This window comes from Oreochromis niloticus, linkage group LG17, assembly GCF_001858045.2.
Source record: "Oreochromis niloticus isolate F11D_XX linkage group LG17, O_niloticus_UMD_NMBU, whole genome shotgun sequence".
NCBI classification, from domain to species: Eukaryota; Metazoa; Chordata; class Actinopteri; order Cichliformes; family Cichlidae; genus Oreochromis; species Oreochromis niloticus.
This window is the reverse complement of record NC_031981.2, coordinates 9,927,803-9,953,229: the sequence shown is the minus strand read 5'-3', so window position 1 is coordinate 9,953,229 and position 25,427 is coordinate 9,927,803. Positions and strand designations below refer to the sequence as shown.

The 25,427-nt window shown below is 41.2% G+C and overlaps 2 protein-coding genes and 1 long non-coding RNA gene across 9 annotated transcripts in view; 1 reads left to right on the top strand and 2 right to left on the bottom strand.

The window, feature by feature from the left end:
- The window catches only part of LOC100691356 (uncharacterized), a 40,971-nt gene extending 40,193 nt beyond the window's left edge, over window positions 1-778 (bottom strand). Inside the window, exon 1 of the mRNA XM_005451690.4 lies at window positions 16-778. Coding sequence (XP_005451747.2) covers window positions 16-667 — 652 coding nt within the window. The 5' untranslated portion in view covers window positions 668-778. The remainder of the gene's footprint in view (window positions 1-15) is intronic.
- On the top strand, window positions 730-24,935 carry LOC112842706 (uncharacterized). Its single transcript, XR_003214672.1, has 3 exons — window positions 730-818; window positions 22,554-22,638; window positions 24,814-24,935. It is a non-coding gene; the product is annotated as an uncharacterized LOC112842706 (long non-coding RNA).
- The window catches only part of LOC100691627 (protein tyrosine phosphatase non-receptor type 12), a 54,636-nt gene continuing 33,848 nt past the window's right edge, over window positions 4,640-25,427 (bottom strand). For 3 of the 7 annotated variants that reach the window (XM_005451691.4, XM_019346751.2, XM_019346753.2), the window contains 7 exons: window positions 22,762-22,844; window positions 15,590-15,779; window positions 13,512-14,469; window positions 10,564-10,635; window positions 9,522-9,572; window positions 7,626-7,709; window positions 4,640-7,294 (listed from right to left, as the gene is read on the bottom strand). In XM_005451691.4, the coding sequence (XP_005451748.1) occupies window positions 7,233-7,294; window positions 7,626-7,709; window positions 9,522-9,572; window positions 10,564-10,635; window positions 13,512-14,469; window positions 15,590-15,779; window positions 22,762-22,844 (1,500 nt within the window). In that variant the 3' untranslated portion in view covers window positions 4,640-7,232. Of the gene's footprint in view, window positions 7,295-7,621; window positions 7,710-9,521; window positions 9,573-10,563; window positions 10,636-13,511; window positions 14,470-15,589; window positions 15,780-22,761; window positions 22,845-25,427 lie in introns of all 7 variants that reach the window. The other 4 variants (XM_005451692.4, XM_005451693.4, XM_025899924.1 and 1 more) reach the window with 4 other exon arrangements.

Genomic DNA, 25,427 nt, shown 5'->3' with positions numbered 1-25,427 from the left:
AACATAATGGCTTACCTTTTGGTGGCAACGTGACATCCCCATTTTCTTTCTTCGCTGCAGAAATGTTATTAAATTTACTGACGTCGTTAATAACAGTAGTCCCAGATCCGGAGGTCAACAACAGTTTATGTTTCTTTTTCTCCTCTCCGCCTCCTTTCCCCTTCTCCCTCTCTTTCTCTCGCTGTTTATCCTTACTTAGTTTCTTGGCTTTGGAGGAAGAAGGCGCCTTGTGGAGGAAGAAATCGCTCTGTTTAAAGACTTTGTGATGGGTTATCGGTGTCTGGGACCCACCAGTAGCACCCACCGGAGACGGGTTGTTGTTGTTGCTGCTGGTGGTGGCCGTCTTAACCGGACTACAGCTCCACAAGCCCAAGCTGCTGCCATAACTCTGCTGCTTCGTGTGCTGCTGGAGTTTCTCTTTACCGCTACCGTTGCCTCCCACTCCTCCGTCCCTGTTGAGTTTCTTGGGTTTAACGCTCCTCTCTTCGACTCGGACCTTCTTGGGCGGCGGCGGCTGGTTGAAATCGCGGGAAGACTGGGAGTGGTTGTCAAGGGCTCCTTTCGCCTCGGTCGGCTTGCCGAGCGCGCTTTGAACGGAGGCTACAGTAGGAGCAGCAGCACCAGAGGCAGCTCCAGAGAGGTGACTAGTGCCCTGCGAGTCAGCCATCTTGAGGCTTCTCTCTCTATTTACTCTCTTCCCCCAACGGCCGCCGATGCTGCTTTTTTTCCGCGACGTTCAGACAGACGATGAAGGGGCGGGGCCGAACTTGAATTGACAGCCAGGCAGCGAGGAGGCGGGACTCAGGCTTGACTGACAGGTAGCGAGGGAAAAATTAGAGGCGGGGCTTAAGTATCTGTGCCTTAGCAGTATGTTTTATTTTGCGTACGATCCATGGTATTTTGTGTATATGAAACAAGGAAAGGTGTAGATTTTAACTATAAGGAGCCGAATAGTTCTAAAGCTCAACAATTTTTTGAGTACTGAAATGCAGTCATTAGATTTTTAAGATTAAATTTAAATCATATGCCAACTTTTATTGCTCCAAATCGCAACAAAGTTATATTTTAAAGATAAAGATGCTACGGCATTATGGACCAAAACCATACAATCCAAAAATTTTCTCTTGCAGGATCTTGGGGACAGTCCCAAAGCAAAACTTACAAATTGGTTCAAATGAGACGTATGTTTGCATACTTAATGTCTGTGGCTGACCTGATCATTTGAACACTACCTCTAAACCTCAGGTATGAGGGTGCTTTAAACTGTGGAAGTTGTTTCTGCCAATGAAAACAAACAAACAAAAAGAATCAGTTAAAAAAACTTGCCATCTCTAAGTAAAAATGTAATTTTCAGTGATATTAAATCACTCATTAAAAAGTTTACATTAATCCAACATCTTAAAAGGTCCTGCACAGACTTCACTTTAGTCTATGTGCTTATATTTTGGCAGAATGACCATAAGCTGACTGGCAGAACTTGTGGGGAAGTGTACAGTAGGTGTTGACAGTGTAGGACTGCACATGCGACTGCTCCCATTAAAGAGATAAATATGCCGTCTTTAATCTTTACAACTGAATGAGCTTATCACTCTCGCTCGCACAACTCATCATTAGACCGTGCCATGAATCCTCTGGCGTTGTTTACACTTTGATTTACTGAGATGAAAACATTTTCTTCAATCAGACTGGCAGAGTTCTCAGTACAAGGCCTGTCAGCGTGTGACAATCAACCATGAATAGTAAACATGATTAGCAGCTGCACGAGGGGAATTGTAAAGTTACAGCTGGCTATAAATATTGTGACAAGATTATTGCATGATGCAAGTCACGAGCAGAGATTTGATATCTGTGCATGCAGCGACAGAAGAGATGTGTGTAAGCATGTACTGAATCCAGCATCGACTTTATGTGACTCATATAGCTACAGTAAATCTGTATTTTAATATTACAGGCTTTAAAAGAGAGCTGACACAGTTTCTTCTGTGCAGCCTGCTGCTCACATATCCAACACTGACTGGCTATATTTATAAGCCATTACATAACATGTTAAACTGCTCATTGGGAAAACTGAGGTGACCCAGTTAAGACAGCAACCTGGCTTAATATTAATACTCAGAGAAACAGAGAGAGAAAGAAGGGTGCATGGTGCATTCATACTGTGTTAGTGTGCAGCCGAGAGGAAAACTTTGCACAGATAATTAGGTGGTAATAGAAAGTGTGCATAAAGTAAATAAACACTGGGGGTGAGAGACATGTGCACTTTATTATGCTGTGTACACAAATATCGTGCACGTGAGCCACAAACATTTAAAAAGGGTGAAGGACGTACTTGTATGCTGTGCTGTGTAATCTTTTCAAAGTAACTTTTTAAATATGTGAATGGAAGTCAAGGTGGAACTGAAAGCAACTTGTTTTGCTTTTTTTTTACATTTGTATTCTATGAAAATATACAGGAAACATGTTCATGCATGAGATATACTCACCAGCCACTTTATTATATACACCTTGCTTCTACCAGGTTGCACTCCTTTTCACCTCCAGAACTGCCTTCATAGCATAGAGATCAACAAGTTTCTGGAAACGTTCCTCCAAGATTTTAGTCCACATTGATGTTGCTGCACATTTGTCATCTGCCCATCCATGATGATGACATGATGCGTTAACCTGCTGGAAGCAGCTACACTGTGGTTATAAAGGGATGGATGTTGTTAAAAGAATGCTCCATTGACACTAAAGGGCTACAATTGAACCCCCACCACCATTCTGAAGTGATGGCAGGATGGATCTATGGGTTTCTGTTGTTTATGCAAAACTCTGCGTAAACCACTCGAATGCTGTGTTTGTTACCTGGGACCCCTTTTAAGGTGGTCAGCCAAGTAGAAGCTACAGCGGTCCAGGTGCCTTCACACAAGCTCTCAAGACTACCATGACCTGGATTACTGAATCTATATGGACTTCTACATACTTTGGTCGTAAGGAGTGGTAATTTGAGCTGCTGTTGCCTTCCCAGCAGCTCAAAGCAGTCTGGCCATTATTCTCTAACATCCGATATTAACAAGGCATTTTTACCCAGTGAAGTGCCGCTCACTGGATATTTTTTCATTTCCAGAGCATTATCTGTAAACCCTACAGATGATTGTGTGGGGAAATGCCAAGAGATCAGCAGTTTCTGAAATACTCAGATGGTGTGAACAATCACGTCACATTCTGTTCTTAAATCACCTTTCTCCTACATTCTGACACTGAACTTCAGCAGGTAGCTTTGACCACATCTAAATGCATTGAGTTAGTGCCATGTAATTGGTTGATTAGATATGCATTAAAAGGCAGATGTACAGGTATAAAAGCAGCTGGTGAGTATCACACAGCTACAAGGATTCATGTACTGCATGTGGATCAATGTAAAGTGTTTTTAACCATAAACCTAACCTAGGAGGACTGAAAAAACCCATCAGTGCCTGAACCACGAAAGTTGTACTGTCCATGATTGCATAATTAATTTAAAATGAGCATTGACTACCTGTGAGCACCAGCGAATAATTACAGTATGAGTGCCCCCCTGCTGTGCTTCTCTGTGTGTAAAGTGAATACAAATGCAAAGCCCTCAAGGTCTGTGAGAAAGCCAGTGTGTGTTTATGACCCCTGCTGTGATTAATTGTCATATTAGTCTGTGTGCGTGCTTGAGTGAATACAGTCGTCTCGGCAGCTCCACAAGGTGTGTGAGCGTTTCCTGCTGTGACAGCATACACACAGACACACAAAACTCACACTGACTGAAAGTTCACGAGTTCATTCTGAAGTCAGTCACGTCTGAAAACAGATTACAAGTTGGGAGGCGACTAAGTCAAAGTGATGTATTAGCCATTTGACTGGTCTATAGTATAAAATAATGCCTCCCGCTGGGACGCACACATTCAAATTCACAATTATTCAGGAATATTTACATGAATGAAGGCGAAAGAGGCACATCTTTACTTAAGGTCATTTTTACTGATTGATTTCTGCAACATACAAACGTGTGTGTATGTGTGTGTGTGTGTGACAGGATGGGGCTGAGGGGGCGTGGCTGAATGAGAGTCCCACAGGAGGCGATGATCAAGCAGCAGCGAATCACATCGCTTATGTTCATGCCGCTAATGATGATTGGAGGGCAGAGGGAAAGGGTGAGTGCGGGCAGGCGGGCTCTCTCTTAAAGGCACAGGTGGGCTCTTTACTGAGATCGAGGCGTGTGCATGTGTGTGGAGTGGAGTGGAAGTAAACAGAAAAATGAGGATAACGAATTATAAGAGAATCAATAAAGTTAAAAAGACAGTCTATTCTGTTGTGCGTGGGCACACATGTGTTGGAAATGACAGCCTTTCTCAAAAAAAATGGGAAAAGGCGGAAAGAAAGGCAGGAGTGGAGGAAGATTAAAGCAAAAACAGGATGGGAAGTAAGCAGGAAACAGAGGAGGAAAAATAATGAAATGCTCCTTGTAGAGAACAGGACATTCATCTCAGTTGTGTGTTTTAAAAAAGAAAAAAAAAAAAAGTTCAAAAAGAATAAGAAACGATGGAGAGGAGAGCGAGTGAGAAACGATGTTTGGGTGGGGAGGGGGGCAGTGGACTTGTGTCACAACAAACAACTGCATATACAAAAATAACTTTTCAAATACCATTTACAAAAACAAACAACCAATATTATCATCATCATTATTAATATTATTATTACAATCTTGTTCAGAGCCCGTTGTAGTTATCTCAAAGGGGGCTGGGCTGGCAGCCTCTGCTTTTCCTCTGCCAACCAATTAAAACTTTGTTTTTAATCTAAGCATATAATTCCAAAAAAACAAAGAAAAAAAACCCTGAAATATTTGCCAGAAGCAAAAACAAGAGGGTAGCAGAATAATTTACAGTTTAAAGAAAAACATTGTGTAGAGGGAGGATTCATCATCATGCACTGATTTTCTTACATCTTCTGTTAATAGGAACATTTAGGAGATAGAAAAAAAAGGAAATCTGAAGTATTTTATACCTAAACTGTCCTGTACAGCTCTTTATAAAACAATGCATATACTGTATAGTTATGGCAGCTAATGAAAGAGAACAAAAAAAAAAGAAGAAAAAAAAAAAGGAGTAAACAGTAGTAGTCCTGGGTCCCTGGCTGCTGTTGTCTTATTGGATCATTGTCTCAGAGGCAGGTAAAGAACAACATGCCGTCAGATGAGAAACCAAACAAGTCTGACTTGTAGAGAAGGCTTGGAGGTTTAATTTCAATCTGTCGAGTCAAAGGTTCAAGCGTTTCAGGCGATGTGTAACATTCAGACTCCGAAACACCGAGGTTTGTCGTGAGCAAACTGGCAGCTGAAAGGAAAGAAACTTTCATGGTCGTTCAGTTGAGGTTTGGCAGAAGGAGAGAAACCCGACAGAAGAACAGCAAATAAATGGAAGAAATATGAGTCCCGAGTAGATGAGCCAGAAACACAGAAAGAAGAAAAGAGCAAATAAAGGAGGGCTGTCTTCTCTGAAAGGTGGACTAAGGCAGGCTCATGGTCCCAGTTGTGAGAGTCAGAGTCACAGAGCTAACAAGTTCGGCTTTTTCTGTGTTTAATGTCATTTTATCTCAGACGTGGGTAGCATAGAAAAAAAATTCTCCAATTTATTAATTTAAGGTGGAACTGTACTCTTTGGTTCAGCTGCTTGGAGCTCACACATATATACTACACTTTACACAAATTCATTGGCTTTAATCTTACCGTTTTTGATTTCCGTTTTTAAAACCTCAATTTTTCGTGTTTTTTTTTTTTTTTTTTTTTTTTTAGACAGGTCATATGATCCATAAGTGCTTAGTAATAGATTAATAAAACGCTAGAATTTCACTCACTGACACTGAAGCACAAACTTCTTTGATATGTCTGTGCAACAAGTCAGATACAAAAATGGCCCATAAATCACCAACATCACAAAAATGCTTCCTGTTTGGGTACACCTGTCAATCAAAACAGCGCCCCCCCCACCCCAACTTTAAGCCTCACCAGTAGCCATGTGAATAAGTAATGTAAAAACCCACCCACCATATATTCTTGATATAAAGGGGCAAATAAGCTATAGTCCCTAAAAAGGCTGGAAATTCAGAGATTTTAATATGGGACTATGGACTCTATGAAGCCTCAAGTCGCCACTACAGAAAATGCAGCTTTTGCTAGTTCGTTCTTAATTTTTTTTTTTTTTTTTTTTTTTTTAAGCTCAGGAAGTTGCCACTGAGACACTGACATAACTATTACTGCCCGCTGCCATAAAATCACCAGCGGCACTTCACTTTAAGTGAAGTGTCTTAAATGAACACCACAATGGCCAAACTTTGTTAACCTGTCACTCTGGCAGAGAAGCATGGACGCGTAAAATAGCAGAGCTAACAACAGCGGTGAGAAACGGGTAACAGTGAGCTCTAGTGCTTTTGTTTCCGTGACGATCCTTTGTAATGTAGCACCAGCACTTTGAAAGAGGGAGAGAGAGACAAAGAGAGAGCAACCTGGCAACCTGTGCATACCCAACAGAAAAGGTTGCATCATGGGTAACAGATTATCTAAGTTCGCTTTCAAGATTGTTGTTCATTCAGTAGGAGGCAACAGACAACTTCCGGGAGTTCAGCCTCCCACAGTAGTTTTTCTAATTTAAGGTAATTCCTGATATAGGAGGAAAAAAAAAAATTCATTTGGCTTTAAACAAAGCGCTCAGCCTGAACACTTTATTTATATTTGACATGTAACAGCCTTAAAAGTGAGGTGTCTACAGCTCATGGAGGAAAAACATGCCCGCTCTTAGTCTTCTCTCCAGTCACCCCCCACCCACCCCAAAAAAACAAAAACACAAAAACAAAAAAAGTGAGGAAAAAAAACCAAAAAAAAACAAAACAGGAATTATCCTTTAATCATAAACAGGGAAATAACCAAACTGATCCCAGGTCAGCATCTAGAGTAGTCAAACCTGCCAACATCAGCAAGCTGAGGAGGAGAACATTCTAGCCTCTTGACTGTCCCTGCTCAGCACAGTGGCACTTTGCAGGGAGGACTGAGGAGGAGGAGGAGGAGGAGGAGGAAGAGGAGGGTACTGGCAAACAGTCACTCAGAAGGTGTTTCTATGAAATGCGTAGCATCTATCATCTTGGTTTTTGGACCAGCCAGGTGAGGTCGGTAGACCCCATCTCCTGACAAGGGAGGACAGTGGTGGTGGACGGGCAGCTGGATTGTTCCATCATGTCCACTCCAGGGGGGGTCGTCGAGGACCTTTGGGCTGAATGCAGCGGTTACCGAACCCTGGAAGGAGAAAATGTCTTAGCTCAGTTTGTTTTACCTCAACACCAGAGGGAAAACCTGCCTCCGAGTCCTGCCTGTCCTCAAGAACCATCAAACGTTTTCTGCACATGCAGCCCAAAGCGAGCTTTCTGATCAGCAAAATCAGCGGCACAAATCAAAAAATGATGACCTTAATAGAAACCACGTTTGTCAGCAACATTTCCTGCCCAGACTCACTACTATTTCTGTTCCTTCAAAGGCTCGACTAGTAGAGATTTGAACAACAATAATATCCAGTCACAATTACCAAATAAAAGTCGTCTACAACAAGTGAGACAGTAGACTTACCCACCCAGCTCTGGCTTGCTGTTGTTGCTTGTTGTGGTGCCAGCAGATGAAAGGTCGGCTGGAGAAGTCGTCCCACAGTCAGACGCATCTACACATAATCAAATGCAACCAGAAACACAGATTAATGAGGTGGAAGTATTCTTGTAATAACAGTGGTGTATATGCTACTCACAATTCAAGTCAATTATATTATAAAGGAGATTTTAAAACGAGTTAATTAGAGTGATATAGATCATGTCAGATAATATTAAAAAAATGAAGTCAAGAAGACAGAAAACATGCTAAACAACAACAGAACAGGATAAACACAAGACTCTTAAAATAACTGAAAATGACATGAAACAAAATGAATTACAGTGAAATCTTAAATGTTGAAATAGCATAATCATTAAAAACTAGTAACAGTTGTAGAAAGCGTAAATGAAAGTAGATATGATAGCTTACAGCATTTATTGTTCAAGTTAAAAATATACTAGTCAAAAACAGAAACTTAAGTTTTGTGTTTTAAACAGATTTTAGTTTGAAAAAGACTTTTTATGAGCTATGACCTCTGGACGTGATTCAAGAAGTCACTTGTCTGCTCACGAACCACACAAGTGTTTCGATTTGCTGTTGAGGAGCTGCTCTCCATTCCTGAATGAGTGCAGCCACCTGCTGTGCAAAGATCATTGATTGTGGATGCCTCTGATGAACACATTAACCCAGCATCTCCCAGGTATGTTCAACAGGAGATATAGCAGGGCCACCGGCTTGAGAATGCAGAAAATTTAACAAACTCCACAAGAGAGGTCATTGGTATCTGGTAAACAATCATGACCAACAAAAGTAAAGGCAGTAAGAAGATGTTGTGTTCTGGTTTAGTGGAGAATCTACATTATTGTTACAGCTAGCTGCTAGTCCATAATAACTGTTTGTGTACTCTGCACATCTGTGGTACCCAGCTGCATCCCAGAATGCAAAGCACACCTGACTACAAGAAGGACTTAGCTCAAACCTGCAGCATACACGTGTATGTAGTTTGCTCGGATTGAGTTCACACCATAAACAAACTGCTCTGGCGTTCTGAGACCACCCCCAGGGTCTCGGTGGGGTTGCTTTGGTATGCACCCGAGTCTGATTACTGCATTCACACCTGCACACCAAGGGGCGGGGGGCTGAACCAGAGTATAATTTAAACACACCAAATACCACAGGTGCAAAAAACAGCCTGCCAGGTTAAAATGTTGTAGAGAGAAACAGATTTAAGACAAAGACGAACACACAAAGTGTTTTGTTTGTTTTTTTGACGAGGGTTTTAAATGTTTATGTATCAACACGTCCCATGAGACAACATCTGATTCACTATGTAGTGTTACATCTGTGTAAAAATTCAAACATTTCTCTGCCATGAAAGTTTGATGCTAAAAGCCCGGCTTGCAACGCAGCCTTTTTATACTTAAGAAATGCTCCTAGTGAGTTATACTCATAAAAAGGTAAAAAAAATATCCCCACTGAATTAAAGTCAAATAAGCTGTCATAGCCACAGCAAAACTACTGAAGCAATAAATTGGCATTAACCACCATCACACAATCCTCATAGCACAGATAAGCATATGCACTCATTTTAATTGCAGCTCTCTCTAGACATGTTTTATCTTTTTCACCCCCTTTTCCCCCTCCTCCTGTATCTCTGTTACTCTCTCGTCCTCGCAGCGGTTTTTCTGACCAACCCTGTCAGTGTTATCATCGGCAGGCTAATTTGTAAATCACCAAAGGTCCCTTTCCTGCTCCGCTCTGCTGGCCGACTACTGTGAGCACAAAAAATATCGGGGAACATGCAGAGGCAGGGACGGAGAGTTCAAACAGAGGTGAGAGATGAAGGAAGAGAATTAGAGTGCACTAATGATTTGCACGTCCGCACCTTTATGTGAACTCCACTCGGCTGAAGCTGATGTTTTCGCTTCCAAAGGGTCTGGCGGAGAGGAAGACAATCGGTGAATTTAACACAGGATGGGCGTTTGAGGACAAATGATCAAAAAACACACACAATACAGCACAAACGCACACACATTCCCACATTCAGACACGCTTAAAAATCACAGTCAATCCTCAAAAGGTGCTCCCAAGTTGCGCCTGCATTTATGTAAAACATTTGAAATAATTAATTGAACCGTAATGATCCTGTCGCACACAGCTGACAGCCACACTCTTTTCAATACAACAAAAGACTTTAAAGCCTCTTAACCTGCTTTTCTTTAAATTAACTTCATCGTTCTGCCCTTTTGTATCTATGTTTCTATTTGTAACTCGCCTCCCAAAGCTGTAATTATGACCGTCTCCATCTCCGCATGGCTGAAATAAGCAATGCTGACCTCTAGTGTTCCAAAACTGCTAAAGTACCTCTCAGCAGTGGGTTCATTTTTAACACAAACATCTCCTTTTCATCTCATGTGCTCCCTCGTGGTGGAATATTTTTAATACCGTTTTCTTCCACTATCAGAGGAGCTGTGGAGGGAGGAAGGAAAAAAAGAAGAAGAAGAACAGCAGAAGGCAGCAGGATGGTCGCGCTAATGGCGAGTCAATCCTGTGAACGAGAGGCCTCCTACCTGCAATATGCGAGTCCATCTGGTTGTTTGAAGTGAGGATGACAGAGACTGAGGCCCCTACCTGTTCATACGCTGTACTAGGCAAGAGAAGCAGACCACAGAAAACCAGTTTCCTCCTGTTTCAGCTCACATCAGAGGCTGCCGACTGCATCAAACAACCACTGCTGCCTGGCTTTACTCTCACTACCAAGTTTGCGAAAATATGGCAAAACCACACAGCAACACATGAATCTTTGATCCAACCGCCTCGTTTTTTTCCCCCCTTTTGTTAAAAGAAGGACAACACAATAACGTGGCCGCCCAGTCAATCCACACCACTGGGTACACACCTGTGGAACTTGACCAATGCAAACGCACCTGTGGCCAGTATGAAGGACTCAGGGGTTCGCTCGGGGAGAGGGGGAGGGGAGTCATCGCTGTCCCAGCAGTCTGGGTTAAAAAGGTCAGAGGTCAAATGAGAAGCAAGGTTAACTACTGGCCGAGAAGAAAGGCAAAAAGATCGACAGTCATATGGAGACAAAAAGGCAAGAATGTTAAATGTTATATAATTTGTCTGCATATTGTTACTTTTTTTTATACAGATATTCATTGGTTCTATTTGGTGTATATTGTATTATCATTACTTCATTTTAGGGATCAGAGAAATGTCCGTATAGTCTCATATTTGCCATGCTGGCTGCCACTGGACTACTGGCAGATAAGATGACATTGACCCTTGGTAGTGTCGCTTAGTGTTGTGCTCATTTTGCCCTTAAATGATCTGGGATCCAGTTTCAGTTCAGCAAAGTTACATGTGTGCTTAAAGATTTTAAAACTGTTAATAATCTGTTAATTTCTCTGACTGTCTGACAAGAAACGATGAATAAATGAAAATAAAAACAATGTCCACAATGGCCAATCTGTCATAGCTACAGTTTCTTAAAAATCTCTTCTTGAATTTCAGCATCATCATTACCCAGTTACAGTTAAGTTAGTGTGACATATGAAGGGGAAAATATGACACTTTAAAGTTTGGCTGGTTAAGATATTTCTGCTTTACACAAAGCCAGCAGTTATCCTTACTATGAATTATAAATTAAACCCTTCTCATATGCTAACCAAGAAAGTTAAAAAAATGAAATCAGCTGACTTTCTTGGTTGGCAAAAAGAGTCTCATAGTCAAAATCTTAAGTTAAATATTAGGTGATGTTCCCTTCATCTAATATTCCATCATCTGGCCAAGGCCGACCGCCTTTCTGTGGATACTCTGGATACTCCAGCTTCCTCCCAGAGTCCAAAGACATGCAATTAGTGTGATTAGGTCAATTGGTGATTCTAAATTGCCTATAGGTGTGAATGTGAGTGTGAATGGTTGTCTCTCTGCATTAACCCTGCATCAGATTGGTGACCTGTCCAGGGTGTACCCCCCCTCTTGCCCTATGGTAGCTGGGATAGGCTCCAGCACCCCCGCGAACCTGATATGGATAAGCGGGGGAGAATAGATGGATGGATATTAGGCGATACTACAGCATGTTAATATCACTGTAAATAATGAGGTAGAGACAACTAAGCACAGTGACTGTGTATTTTAATTTTAAAAGAGTGTTGTCATTAGCCAATGCAGATAAAAAAAAATTTAAGTTTATTTTGAATTTATCGTCTTTTATTCACACTTTTGTTTCTGGCAAAATGAAAATACACAAATAAATTAATTTTAAAAAATCCCAAATGTTGTCTGAGAGTTTTTAGGTGTAGATGGGACACACCACCACCTCAGCATAAACTGTATGCTCTGGTAAATGTCATCTTGTTTGCAGACAGTCCAATCACAGTCAAAAACGCAAAAGGATAATAAATTTATTAGACCACCTGTGGTAAAAATATGAAAAACATTTTGTATTAGAAATCGATCAAAAACTGATTTACTGTTTTTCTGTAAACTGTACATAAAAAAACTCACGAATAACGTGATAATTATATTTCAGAATTAAAAACATTGTTTTGATTATTTTTATAAATATAAATTAAAACATTAGCTGTACATATTTGATCCCTCCATAATTTCCTGCTCATTTTACTTAATTCTTCTTTGTTTGTTACAGGCTTGTAAAGCACTGTGAGCTGCACTAATCTCTCTAAAATGGGCAATTGCAAAAGCTGTGAGTGATTCATTGGCAATGCAGTCAGCAAAACAGGCAGCCACCAGCTTTCTATTGACCAACACAAAGCAGCAATTTGCTCAGTGCAACTCATCAACAAAGCAGCCATTAGATGCTTGCAACCAATCAAACAGCAGCCGTTAGCTTTTCATAACTGAAGCACTGCTGCAGCCCAGACAGAGTGTGAGAGGAAGCCAAGCAGACTGAAACAGTCGACGTCAAAACAGAGACATTTTCGCATCCGATTTTAAATATTGGAAATACTCAAGGAGAGCATGACATCAGGTATAATGCCAGAGATTCAATGGCATGTCAGTATATTTTGAATTTAAACTGCACAGATGATTTCAGCCCAGTCCACTCAATTTCACGTGAGCTCAGATCAAAGAAAGAAGAGCAGCAGGGGAAGTCTCAGTCCTCACACCCCACCAGGAGATTAAAACCCACTTCTCCTTGTCACAATCACATCAATCCCAAACAGCGTGACACTGTCTGTTCGACCCAACGTGCACCAAAGTGGCGTAAGTGCATTCATCAGTATCATGCAGTGTTGATCTTTCCCCATCCAACATGCACACGCAGTTTTCTGCTCGCAAACACACACAAAACAATTTCCTTCATCCTTTCTCCCATTCACAAATTCCCTCGCTTAGACAAACACACATAAACAAGCTGAAGGAGGAAGAGTTGTTTCCACACGTCCATATTTGCAGCATTCCTCGCAAACCAACCAATTAGTCAAACAGTCATGCTTTGTGTGAGACTCACTGGAAACTATCTCTCTCCGTTTTTGTTGTCATTTCCTCTTACTCCTTTCTTCCATGCCTCCTGTTTTTCCCTCTCCTGGCCTCGAACTCCTCAGCAGTGAGAACACAGTGTGTGTGTTGACAGATACAGCTTGTCATTAGCTTGTGGTCTGTCTGAGACCTCTGGCTCCTTACCGACCCAGAAAATTACTCTACTGTGTGTTGTTTTTTTATTTCCTGAGTATACAGTAGGTGAGTGCAAGCTTACTTGGTGCCTTCATGTGCATTTCAGAGAGATTGCTCTTGACTATTTGACTGCTAAACCTCATTGTTTGGTGTTTAGTTTTCATAATTTCTTGGTTAATTTCACATATTTTAAAGAATTGAGAAGGAAAGCAGTTCAAGCAACTGATCGACCTACTTGCTATTGATGGAGAGACCGTTGGTGTGATCTGCCCTGCAATTGACATCGGCGACACCTTTCTGACCGGCTGCTGGTCTCCATGTTGAGAGGATGCCATTACGGTGGCAGTCGCTGTGGATACACTTGTACGGAAAGCCTCCTTTCCTCCTCCGGACATCTCCTCAGACATCTTCCCCTCCTCGTCCGAGTTGTCAGAGTGCAGGGGGTTGGTGAAACTCAGGGCAGTCCTAACAGGTGTGGAGGAGGAGGAGGAGGAGGAAGAGGAGAGGTGGGAGGAGGAGGATGAGGATGGAGCCACACGGTCTGAGGAGGAAGAAGAGGAGGTGGTCTTGGGGTACTGTTTGTCCGGGCTGTTGCTGGGTTGAGTCCACGCTGCGTGGCCGGCTTTCAAATCCCCTCCCTGCTTCTCCACCTTCTCTCCACTCTTTACAGGAAGGTGGTTCGGCCTGGCAAGGCTGCCTCCATCTGCTTGACTCTCTCCACATCCACAAGCTCCTCCCTCTGTGCCAGAGTCCTCTGACAGAGAGGAGCTGGACGTCAGAAGGGACTGACCAGTGCGAGCTTTAAATGCGTGACTTCTTTGCAGTGCGCAGCTGTTGTTACTAGAACTGGAGCCTTGTCCGCCAGCTACTCCCATCGACGAGGAGGTGTCAAAGCTGCGAGGTCCTTCCTGCAGTGGCACCTTTTTAATCTCAATGCTGAGCTTCCTCTCAATTCGAGGAGCACCAGAACAATCAACAGCTGGGGAGAGGGGCGAGGATGGGGTCTGAGTCTGGCTTTGGCCTGATTCTGACTTTGAAGACAATTTGTTGTTGTAGTTGTCATTGAGATCCAGATTTGAGACCTGACTCTGCTGTTTTCGGCTTAGTAGCTCTTGATCTTTCTGCTCTGAGGGACTGGTCTGTTTGTTTGGACTGGGCTCTAGCTGGTTCTGCTGCTGGTCTGTGTTCTTATCCTGAAATAAAAGTAAAGTAGAACAAATGAGACATGTAATCTCCCCCCCTTCACAAAAAGCAAAAACATTCACACGCCACCAGAAATCTTTGATGTTCAAGTTAGAGTTCAGAAAAAGCTGATTAAGCAGACCCCACACACAAAAAACAAACATGAGATGTAGGAGAACAAAACAACCTTATTTATATTCATGCATTTTCAGACTTCTGCTGTTATTATCGACTGTGAGCTGGTTGTTTTCCATTCTAGACTGAAACTTAATTCTTTTTGAAATAATAATTTACTACATTTTACTTGCACAAAAACAAAAGAAATCATCATAACAGACACATGGATAATGGCATCAGCTGCAGTTCTTTAGTGATGCTCTGGTTTGTTTAGAACATAAATAATGTCAAAAGACAAAAATGCAACTTTTTCCAATGCTAAAAGATAAAGATTTCCCTTTTACAGCATCTCATTTTGATACTTCCTGTAAAGTTACACCTATGCCTACATGATGGGAACTTTTCGTTTGAACAAAAACAACTTACACAACTCAACTTGGTAATGAACTTAATTTTCCACTTAAATGTGTAATTACGTGCTCCTAAACCAGGACCACTATAATAACAGGGAGTACCCATGTCAGAGGGCTAACTCCTACTTTATGGTCTACGTACTGGCTGTGTCCTGCCCCATCTGTGATGTCATCACAACTATGTAACTGATGGCCCGTGAGCATAAACGAGAGGTGGCACGACACACAAAAACCCCCCAAAGAAAACAAAAGCGATGGATCGACAACAGAAAAAGCTCGAGTAGCCCACAGACAGAATGTACCACATATTTTTAATATTGCCCCTCTATCAGCAGTCCCTGCAAGTATATGAACAATCTATAGCTGCCAACAGACTGCCCACGCACTATCGTTGCTAAATCACAGCTTCCCCATCATTCAGTCTAGGAAATTCCATAACCATTTAATGACTTAATATATAACAGGTTTTACCAGACCAATTACTATTCTTATATCCGTGCAACTTCCCATGTACAATAAAACCCTGTAGATACATACCATGCATTTCTATACACAATAGTAACCTATAAGTTGCCAGTTTTTTAGCGCATGTCCAGCTCACCTCTGTCACGTTGTGCTGCGTAGTAGCGAGGACATGGATGACGGGTTTGGGATGGTAGCGGTCATTGTCCTGTCGCACGTTCGTGACAGTCGGGAAGGCTGACGGAGGAGATGGGGTCAGAATGGGTGGTACGGGGTGAGCTTCTGGGGGTTGGAGGATCTCTTCCTTTACATCGCCTTCTACCTGCGTACTAGACCGAGAGAAAGAGAGGGAGAGAAAAAAAGAAAAGCCCACAAGAGTTTGTTACTGAATAGACATTACAGTTGACAGTGAGAGTGATGGGCTTTTGGTGATCTTTAATGAGACATTCTACAGAGCCCAAAATTCATAAAAATTAGTTTTTACTGTTAAACTGAACCCTGGATTTTCTAGTCTGGATAAAAAGTTAAAGTTTTGTGCTGTGGGTAAGAAAATCAAAATGATGCAATGGCAAGAAATTCATCCTGCTGATCAGGAAACGCCCAGAAATTCTGACATCCTAAGAAAGGCGAATTACAAGACTTATATGATGAAACGAACTTTTAATCTCATGTACGTATAAAACTAAATGTAGGTCTGTGCTATGTTTTGTTCACCACTAGATGGCAGAATTTGAAAAAAAGTCTATACTTTTAGCCCTGTAGAGACAAATTACATTTCTTCTGTGATATTTTAAGACTTCTGCTCTCACCCATATTATGTGGCTTTAACAGTGACATAACCTGCCTATGTGACATAGTGAAAACAGATCAGTGCTAAAGAGTTTCATTTCTTAAAATATAAATGGTGCTGTAACCAACAGTCTAAGATAGGCTTCTTCTTAAAGTATTGAAAGTATTTTATTCTCTTCCGTGCAGCTTCCTCAGAGCACAGAAGCAGAAAAAGCCAAGTGTCAGTTACATGACAGCATCTATGGCTATTCAAAATAAATTGTGAATGATTACTTCACCGTCCCACATAACTTTACCACATGTACAGTATTTTAGCAATGTAGCCTACTAATAAATAGTTCTGTAAAGCTAGCAGTGTAGGTGTGTGAGTTGCATACAGGATACAGCGGTTATGACAAAGCTAGCCACAGAGAGATGGAAAGTGACACAAGCAAATATTGTTCAATACATTTATATGCTGTACGCATGCAAAAATATAGATACAGAAAAGCAGTCAAAGGAAGTGGTGGTGTACCAATTTAGGAGCACATGACCGAGGCAAGAGCCAGCATACAGGCTGACAGCACATGATGCTGTGTGTGGATCAGAGGCAGGCAGACACAAAGTCAGACACTGAAGTCGCAAGCTAGAAGCTCGGGGGATTTCCTTTCATTGAGCAACTTTGGAGTTGCAGTCAAACCATAAAAGCCTTCCTCATTAAGCCTCAGAATTGCAGCACAGAAGACGTTCTTTCACAGAGGCTGAGATCTGCCGTGTGTATTCTTGTTTACTTGCTCTTCCAGACAAACATTTATTCACATTTTTTAATAATAACAGGCTAGGATGCACACTGGATTAAAGAGCCCAGCTGATAATGGATTCTTAAGGCCGGTGCAGTTTTGATGTTCTCCAGAAATGTACACTTCCCAACCCAAAGAGTCTCACACACTAATATTTCAGTGGACTGCCTTTAGCTGTGATGTGGCATTATTTCAACAAACTTAGGGAGTGTTAGAGGATTTGGACCACCATGTAAAGTCTTTTGCAGCACATCCCAAAGGATTCTCAGATGGGTTAAATTCTGAACTCTGGTGATCGATTCATGTGCAAAAATTATGTCTCACGCACCCTGAACCACAGTTTCACAGTGTGAACCCAATGAATCCTGGCATTGTCATCTTGGCCTATGCCCGTACTACCAAGACAAGAAAAAACAAAACAAAAAAACACTGATGCAAAATGTATGCAGTATATTCAAGTAGTCAGCTGACCAATAGAATCAACCCCAAAATCTTAAAACTGACCTCACAACCTCAGTAGGCATGACCCTGATGTGCATCTAGAATCCACGCTTTACACTCCCAAGCAAACTGACAGCTACACAGCTGTTTAGTCACAAACTCTTGGGTTCTCTTCACATTTTGGATTTAGAAATGATCTTATTTTCACTAATAAACATACTAATACTAAACACAGTAATCTCAAATCACTTTCCTTATAGATTTATTCCTGACCACACTTCTTATTCAAAGATCCTTCCATAGTTTAATGGACACTTTAATTGGACACTTCTTAATGTAGTATCAGTAGTTTCAGCTTCCTTTGCTTGATGCAAAATAATGTGACCTTTCTGAAACATCTTTTCCACGACCCCGAGACATGTCTTCCGACATGTTTTTAGAAATAACCCGCTGTCAGCTGAAACATATTAATCACTGTAGCAATTATCCATTGGAAGGCTGTTTGCATTTGCTTCCTTAAATCAAGTAGCCTTTGTGGCTAAACTGTGTATTTCACAAACTAGTTAGAAACTTGGGCTCGTGTCAAAATGACCACATCCACAAAAATATGACTACTTGACATTTCCTAACAAGAAGGCTATGGACACACAAACCCCCAGTATCCCAATATGACGGGCCAATATCAGCTAATAATATTGGCCACTGAATAAAGCCAAACTAAGTTGTATTGTAAAACTACAACTCGTGTGCATAACTTTTCCTCTAATTCTTGGAAGGGTGGGCTGTTCCAGAACAACAGCATATTTGGCTTTCAGGCTCAACATAACTTAAACCAGACACCACTATCTCTTCGTTTTCTTTAATGAAAACTTTAATTACCCATGAGAATTTCTTCTTCTATGTCATCTTTGTTGCCTGAGCAAGCATGAGATATTTAACAACACAGATTCCCAACTGGATCCGGTTATTTCCATGGGGGATTATAGACATTCGGATGCCACAAAGATTTTTTTTCAGGCCCTATAAGATGAGATGAGATGAAATTTTAATGATTCCTAAGGGGAGGTTGAGCTGTTACAGGAGCAAACACTAATAAGTCACTGAAAAACAAACAAGCAGTAAAGAGAGGAGAATAAAGAAAAAAGGAAGCTGCAGGCAACTCAGTGACAAGTGCAGCATGTATGACGAAATGTAAACATGTATTACAAAAATATAAGAGTTTACATCAAGTGCAGAAAGTGCTAGTACTGCTGCTTTCCTGAGGGATAAAATGATTAAATAAAAAAAGCCCAAATTATTCTGTTGAATGATAAAAGATGAAAAAGATCAAGATTTTTCTCTTTTTGTTCAACAGAAGCAACAACACTTCAATTCAGCTCACTCTAACTTTTTCTAAAAACTGCTAAAACTATCCTGCAACAATGTCAGTATACTAAAAATGATTAGTGTCACGTTATCAACCAGCACAATGTCAAAAATCAGTCCTATCATGTCAGGACACTGGTGACGCAATCCAGAAGAGTTCATTGTGAACATACCAGGATCCGCCCACAGTGTTCTTCATATTGTGTAGGTAGCTCCTTTTTCGCCTGCTAAACAACCGCTTCCCCATTGAGTCCTTTAAAGATGTCCTATAGTGACTGGGAGCGACACATGAACAGCAGATCCAGTCGTGCAGGGTGTAAAGTGGGAGGTCAATGGATCAGACTTGTTTTTCCAGCAAATCCCACAGATGCTCAATCGGAATGAGATGTGGGGAATTTGAAGGCCATTTCAACACCCTGAACTCTTGTCATGGACCTCAAACATTCCTGCTGAAGACTAAGGAGTGTATGTAGCATGTTTGCAAGTTTAGGTCGGTGTAACAGTCACATCAGTCCCACAGCTGCTTCCACTGGCTTGTGTTCTTTCTATAATCTTTTGCCATCTTTCCCCCAACATGCACGTAGCCACAGACACAAGGTAAAAGCGGAAGTCCGATGTGTTTTAGCAACCTTCCATCATAACCAGCAGTAGAGTTTTCAGAATTTTGGTTAAGCCACCCTTCATGTCTTGTGGCATCATTGAGTCATGCCCAGTTGTCCTGTTTTGGTAAGTACTAATCATTGCTTACTGGGAACGCATGACACAATGTTTTGGAGATGCTGTAATCTAGTTGTCTGGGCACTACCTTGTCAAAGTCACTCACTTTAGCTTCCAACACATCAACTTCAAGAACTCTTCACTTGTTGCTTAATAGTGATTATCGTGGCTCATAGGTCGCTAATGCATACATTTCTCCTGTAAACCTTGAAATCCTTCATTTTCACTCATAAATAAATCCACAGAAACGCAAAAACAAGTTTGGAGCAGCAGGTGGTTGCGGCTTTTGTGGTCACAGCCAGAGCTCTGTGCCTGCCTCACCTTCCTCAGCAGAAAACAGAAGGTAGAGGATGCTTTGTAAAATTAGAAGCAATTAGAGGACTCACTAAACAGCATCATCCATCTTTTGCTCCACAGGGACAACTAAAAATTTGTATGATATAATGTTTAACACTTGAGTATCATACAATTGCTCACATTTTACTACCTCAAAAACACAGATGTCAGTTTTGGTACGTCATAGGTTACATCATCAAGATGCTACTGACACATTTTAGCCAGAAGCCCAGAAGTATTGAGGTTTTAAACCCATCCCTAATGGCAGAGCATGAGTAAAAGCCATGACTCCCTGGAGTTCCTGCAGCATCTCACCTCCTCCCTTCTCTCTCACAACCAAAGATTCTTCTACACATTTACACCACTGCAGGACCCACTGGGAGTGTGGCCGGCAGAGTGTGGTTTATGCCTGTAAAAATAGCTCTTGCCATCAATAGAACACTCTCAGGCTTAAACTAGGCCTTGACATCATTTCTTTATAAACACAGGGATGATGCAGAGAAAGAAAGGAACATACTGATAAGAAAGAGAGAGGGGGAGACGGCATACACTCCTCACAGGGTGTCCTGCTTCAAGGAAGTGTTTCTACTTTGGCAGCTTCTGCAAATTCACATTTGTATGTTTTACTAAGAACAGGAAAGAAACCGTCCAGTAAACAGATCACTTGTAGGTACACACTAAGATTAGAATGAGCTAAAAATGTCTGCTCTCTCATAAAACTGCCTTGTGCAGGAGACGAATTAAAGAAAATGAGAAATTTAGTGCAGTAAAAACGATACATTGGCTCTTAAAAAAAATGTAATAACCCCAAATGAGTGCTTTCCTCGAGGTGCAGCTCAATCTGCATAATGTCTAGAGGGGCTTTGGTGGATCCTTTTTCATGTGCTTTAGCTCAGGTATTTTGTTAGGCTGTCTAGAAGATACTCTGCAGGCATAGCAGCTCTTCTGCAGAAATTTGGGCTTGTTCTGTGCCCTTGAAAAGGGCAGATTTTCTTTATCTAAAATCCTCCTGTAGTAGATCTGCTTTAATGTTTACTTACAGTCATTGTTCTGCTCCATCACCCCTAAAGAAAACTTTACAAACTTGGGAAATTATTTCACTATCAATGAGAGAGCAGATGTCCATAAACATCATCAAGATTCACTTTGATGATATCTCCACTATGCATCAGGCTTGAATACGCCTATTTAATGACATGGTACAGTTATAAACACAGATAGAGACCAGTTCATTTATGCTGGGGGACTTTAACATATCCCTACTGATTACCGGAGAAGGGAAATTCCTTCTCTCCAATCCTACCCATTCTAAGGAGACATGGGTAGCCACTGTGTGGTGCCCAGGGATTAATTCCAGCTGTAAGCCAGTGCGTTTCAATCAAGGACACAGTGACAGGAGAATTATCCTAGCATGTCATTTCTTTGGAAAGAGAGAGAGAGCACTAAATCATCTTCACGTGCATTAAGGCTTACCTACCTACTAACTGATGCATGACTTGAGAACCCACTCCAGCTTTATGCAAATTACGTGTTCACAAAGACAACCCTTTGAGGTTTGATTTTTATTGTCTTTAGCAAAATATTTGTGTGTTTTGAAAAAGATAGCTCAACCAGTTCCTCAGTGTAATAAACTGCCTGATAAATTGTTGATATCATTAGCCTACGGGTAGGTACACTTTTTCCAATCTTTGCTGTGAATGGTTAAATTATGCATTGCATGCAGAAAAGAACAGCAGCATCAGCCGCGTTATTAAAGTGGAGTTTGTCAGTTGATAATTATTTATTCAGGGGAAAAAAAAAAAAAAAGAAAAAAAAAAGCAGATCACTTTACATCTTCTTGCCACTATAAATGTAATCACGCTGATAATCACAGAGCCATTGTTTCTTACATTAGCACAAAAATATGCTGTCAAAACGGCAATCTTTAGAAAATGCTTCTAGCAACAGGTAATTAAATGAGACAACGTCTCCTGGCAACAAGACGTCCCCTCTGACATTAAAGCTTCAGGACTGAAAAAACCCCACATGTACGCATCAGCCCTGTTAAAAAGTTATGAAGTGTTTTGCTGTGTTAATGGGGAGAGGATATTTTCAGGTGTGGATACATCATGAGTAGAAAGAGAGAGGGGCTGTAAGAAAAGTGTACACCCCTGCAGGCCCCAAACTTTACAACAACATCAAATATCAAAAGGAAGAGATGAAAGACAGCAAAGAAGCAAGATTTAAAATAATAATATTAAAATAATTGGGTAATAAGATGGAGGAAAAATGCATAAGACTGAATGACAAAGAACAAGAGAAAAGAAATCTGTGTTTATGAATGTGGCAGATAAAGCGTGTGTATGTGTTTGAAATAATTTGCCTGCATTTGCATAAAGGACTGTTTGTTCTCAAAGAGAAGGAGATGAAAAATGTAACCGTTCTGCTTTAACTAGCCTTGGGTTGCGGTGTGTTCAATGCCATGTTGTGTTGCAGAGTATTGCAAAGTGTTGCAAAATGATCTATAAATACAGCTCCTCCTCCAGGAGGAGCAGCAGCCAAACAGAAGTTAACTTTGGTAAAGTGGAGGCTGTTTGTAACTTTGGGCTGATGGGGAGCTACACTGTCACAAAATACTGGAATTTTATTTTTTATTTTTTTTAAATTATGTTTTCTCTGTGTTTTGTGTGTTCACAGTGTTCTCCAACAGGCCATCTCTCGCCTGGTGTGAACGCCTGTGCGGGCTTGTTAACTAATCTGTGTTGAGGACGAGGTAAAGCAGGTGAAAACTAAAACGCAGAGTCGAACAGTTGCAAACATCCTTAATGAAAAACAGGCTGGAACGATTTAACGATATAAGGAGACAAACTGAAAAAAATAAATAAATGTCAGACAAATGTCCTACCTGCGAATGCGGGGAGGTTTTGGAGGTGGAGTGTCCCATGTATCCGATGAGTGGTGGCTTGCTTTGTCAGGACTGCTTTCATCCTGGACAAACACACAAGAGTAACAAAATTGTTGGACGTGACATTTGTGAAAAGAGGAAAATAAGGGAAACCCTCTTATTTTTCTTTCCTGTCATATTTAGATATGTGGATGATGGTAGCTGCTGGAAAGCAACTACACACACCCCTACTTTCAGTTAATCAATATATTTTGTTTTTTGTATATGTGTTTGTATATTTACATGAAAGATGAAGCATATTTTTCAGCAAGGCCTCTGGACTAACCCTTTTTCTTCTCACTTAAATGTTCCTGAAGCAGAGGTAACAAGTTGCTACAAAGTTGCTTCACCAAATGATAAAAGACTATTCTGAAAGAAGCCCTCCCCCCAACAACAATTTTTCTCTCTCTTCCGCTCAGCTCTCATCTTTCCTCTCCTCCCCTGTGACTCATTAGTTTGACTCTGGTAATGAGAAGATGACAGGCCAACTTCAGTTGTCAAATTCATGACACAGGGGCAAACAGGGCCATTTGAACGCTCTAGTCTGCCGAGGAACTAAATTCTGATCTAAGAAAATAGGGCAGGAACGCAGCTTCTTTGGCGCTGTATGCATGTCCACGTATGTTGTGAGAAACGATCTAGTGGGACCGTTTCCTGTGAACAAAGGCGGGCGTGAGCGTGCGGAGAAACATGTGGGATGGGTGTATGTGGAGGCTTATTGTTCCCATTGCCACGGAGATCACCTATGTGGGTGTTTTAGTCACCAACAATGGCTGACTGGACATGACTCAATGCATATATGGACTGAGTCAGTACAGCACAGCAATACTGATTTGCTGTGCGTGAGTGCAGCGCTCTTCTTAGACTTGCAACTAAGGAAGATAACAACAGGGTCACGATCAGCAGCTACAGACTTGTGCTGCAGTTTATGTCACGCTTGGTGCAAACCACACCTTATCCTTAAATGATTAATAGCACAAATTTTAAAACAAGGGAAGTTGTGATACAGTTTGTCCCCATTTTAGAGCCGCTCAAAGATATATTGAGCTCCACTTCACAAAGTATGTCAGCAGATTCTTTTCTAATGTCAAAAACAGCTGTGTCCGTCTGTGTGACCGTGTCTTGCAAGGGTCCCCCTTTCCCAACGGATGTGTTTTTCTATTCTCAGACTCAGAGTGCATTATGGGAGAGAAGTGATGTCACCAAAGCTTCCTAAGCAGGAAGTGAGCTTCTGGATTGCTGCCAGCACACTGTCTCATCAGCTCTGCATCCCCCCCCACCCCTCCCACAGTCTTAAGATTTGCCAATCTTAAAAGCTCTCTCATTGATTCCCATTTCCACCATGTCTATGTTTTAACAGGTCAGGTGGAGCACTGATTTCTTGATGTTACCTCACCTGATGCAGCTTTGCATCATTTTAATTTCTCTTTAGGATTGAAAGGCTACGAAATGGCACCACTTCAACAAAGCTAGCACCTAAAGCTTCCCATCTTCTTCAGGCAGAAATGTCTGACACAGAAACTGTTGCGTTTCTTCAGGCCACTGGTTTTAAATGCTGATGGGTATTTGTGTATCATGTTGCATATGCTGCACTTTAACTTGCATTTGTGAGCTTGTTTCTCTTAAAAAGCAACTGAAGCAAACATGCCTCAGAAAGAGGCAGCAGATTTATGGTCTGGTATTTTATCTGCTCACAATACATTTACTATTACTTGCTATTATTCTTCACTTACAGTAACAGTTTCTGTTTATATCACTTAATGTGCTGTACTGATTACAGCCTCTTACAGTGAAGCTTGTGCAGTCTTTCTATGGTCTAGCTGTCCAAATATAGAGCAGCTTGTAGTCTCTTTAAGGCTGCTTGATGGGATGACAGGAAGGACCTAAGGTTAAATGATAATTGGTGTTTCAAAACCAGATTAGAGCATGAATATTTAAAACACAAAGTTTTGGTGTCTCTTAAGTTTGGTAAATAATATTTGTCCCTCTTTTTTGTGTTGTTTTGTTCTTTAGGCTGGGTAATGCTGAGCAGTGTCCTAAATGAAAGACGGCCATTGTGATAAAACTGGTGGCATCAGTTCATATCAAAGTGTCCATATCTATGAGCCAAGTAGAGAAAGAAAATAAAAAATAAAAAATAAATCCATTCCGAGTTGTAGCAGCCTTATTTAAACTTGAGGATGAAACACAGAAGAAGAAATTCTCATACAGTCTACATACATCAAGCTTTAGTTTCAGTTTATTAGACCTACGTTGTACAGTGTGATTTGCAACAAACTTTGATCATACGAGAAAAATCTTTTTGGCCATGGGAGGAGGATCAGAGACAATTCAGGACACTTTGTACAGAGTGCCTGTGTATTTGGGGGCAATAGAGGATAATGTAAAGCAATTTAAAATGAGGTCAGTGGTAAGTGACAGAGCAAAGTGCTTCCAGTTCTTTTTAAATAGCTGAAATTGTCTTCAGTCCTCAGAGTACTCTGTACAGAGATATCTCTCTTTTTAAGCACAATCACAATGACTCTTCTTTTTCTGCCTGTAAACAAAAGTTTTCTTTAGACCTCTCCACACCATCTTCTCCCCTGTGACTAATTATCTGTATTTTTTCCCCTCCACTCCCAGTAAGT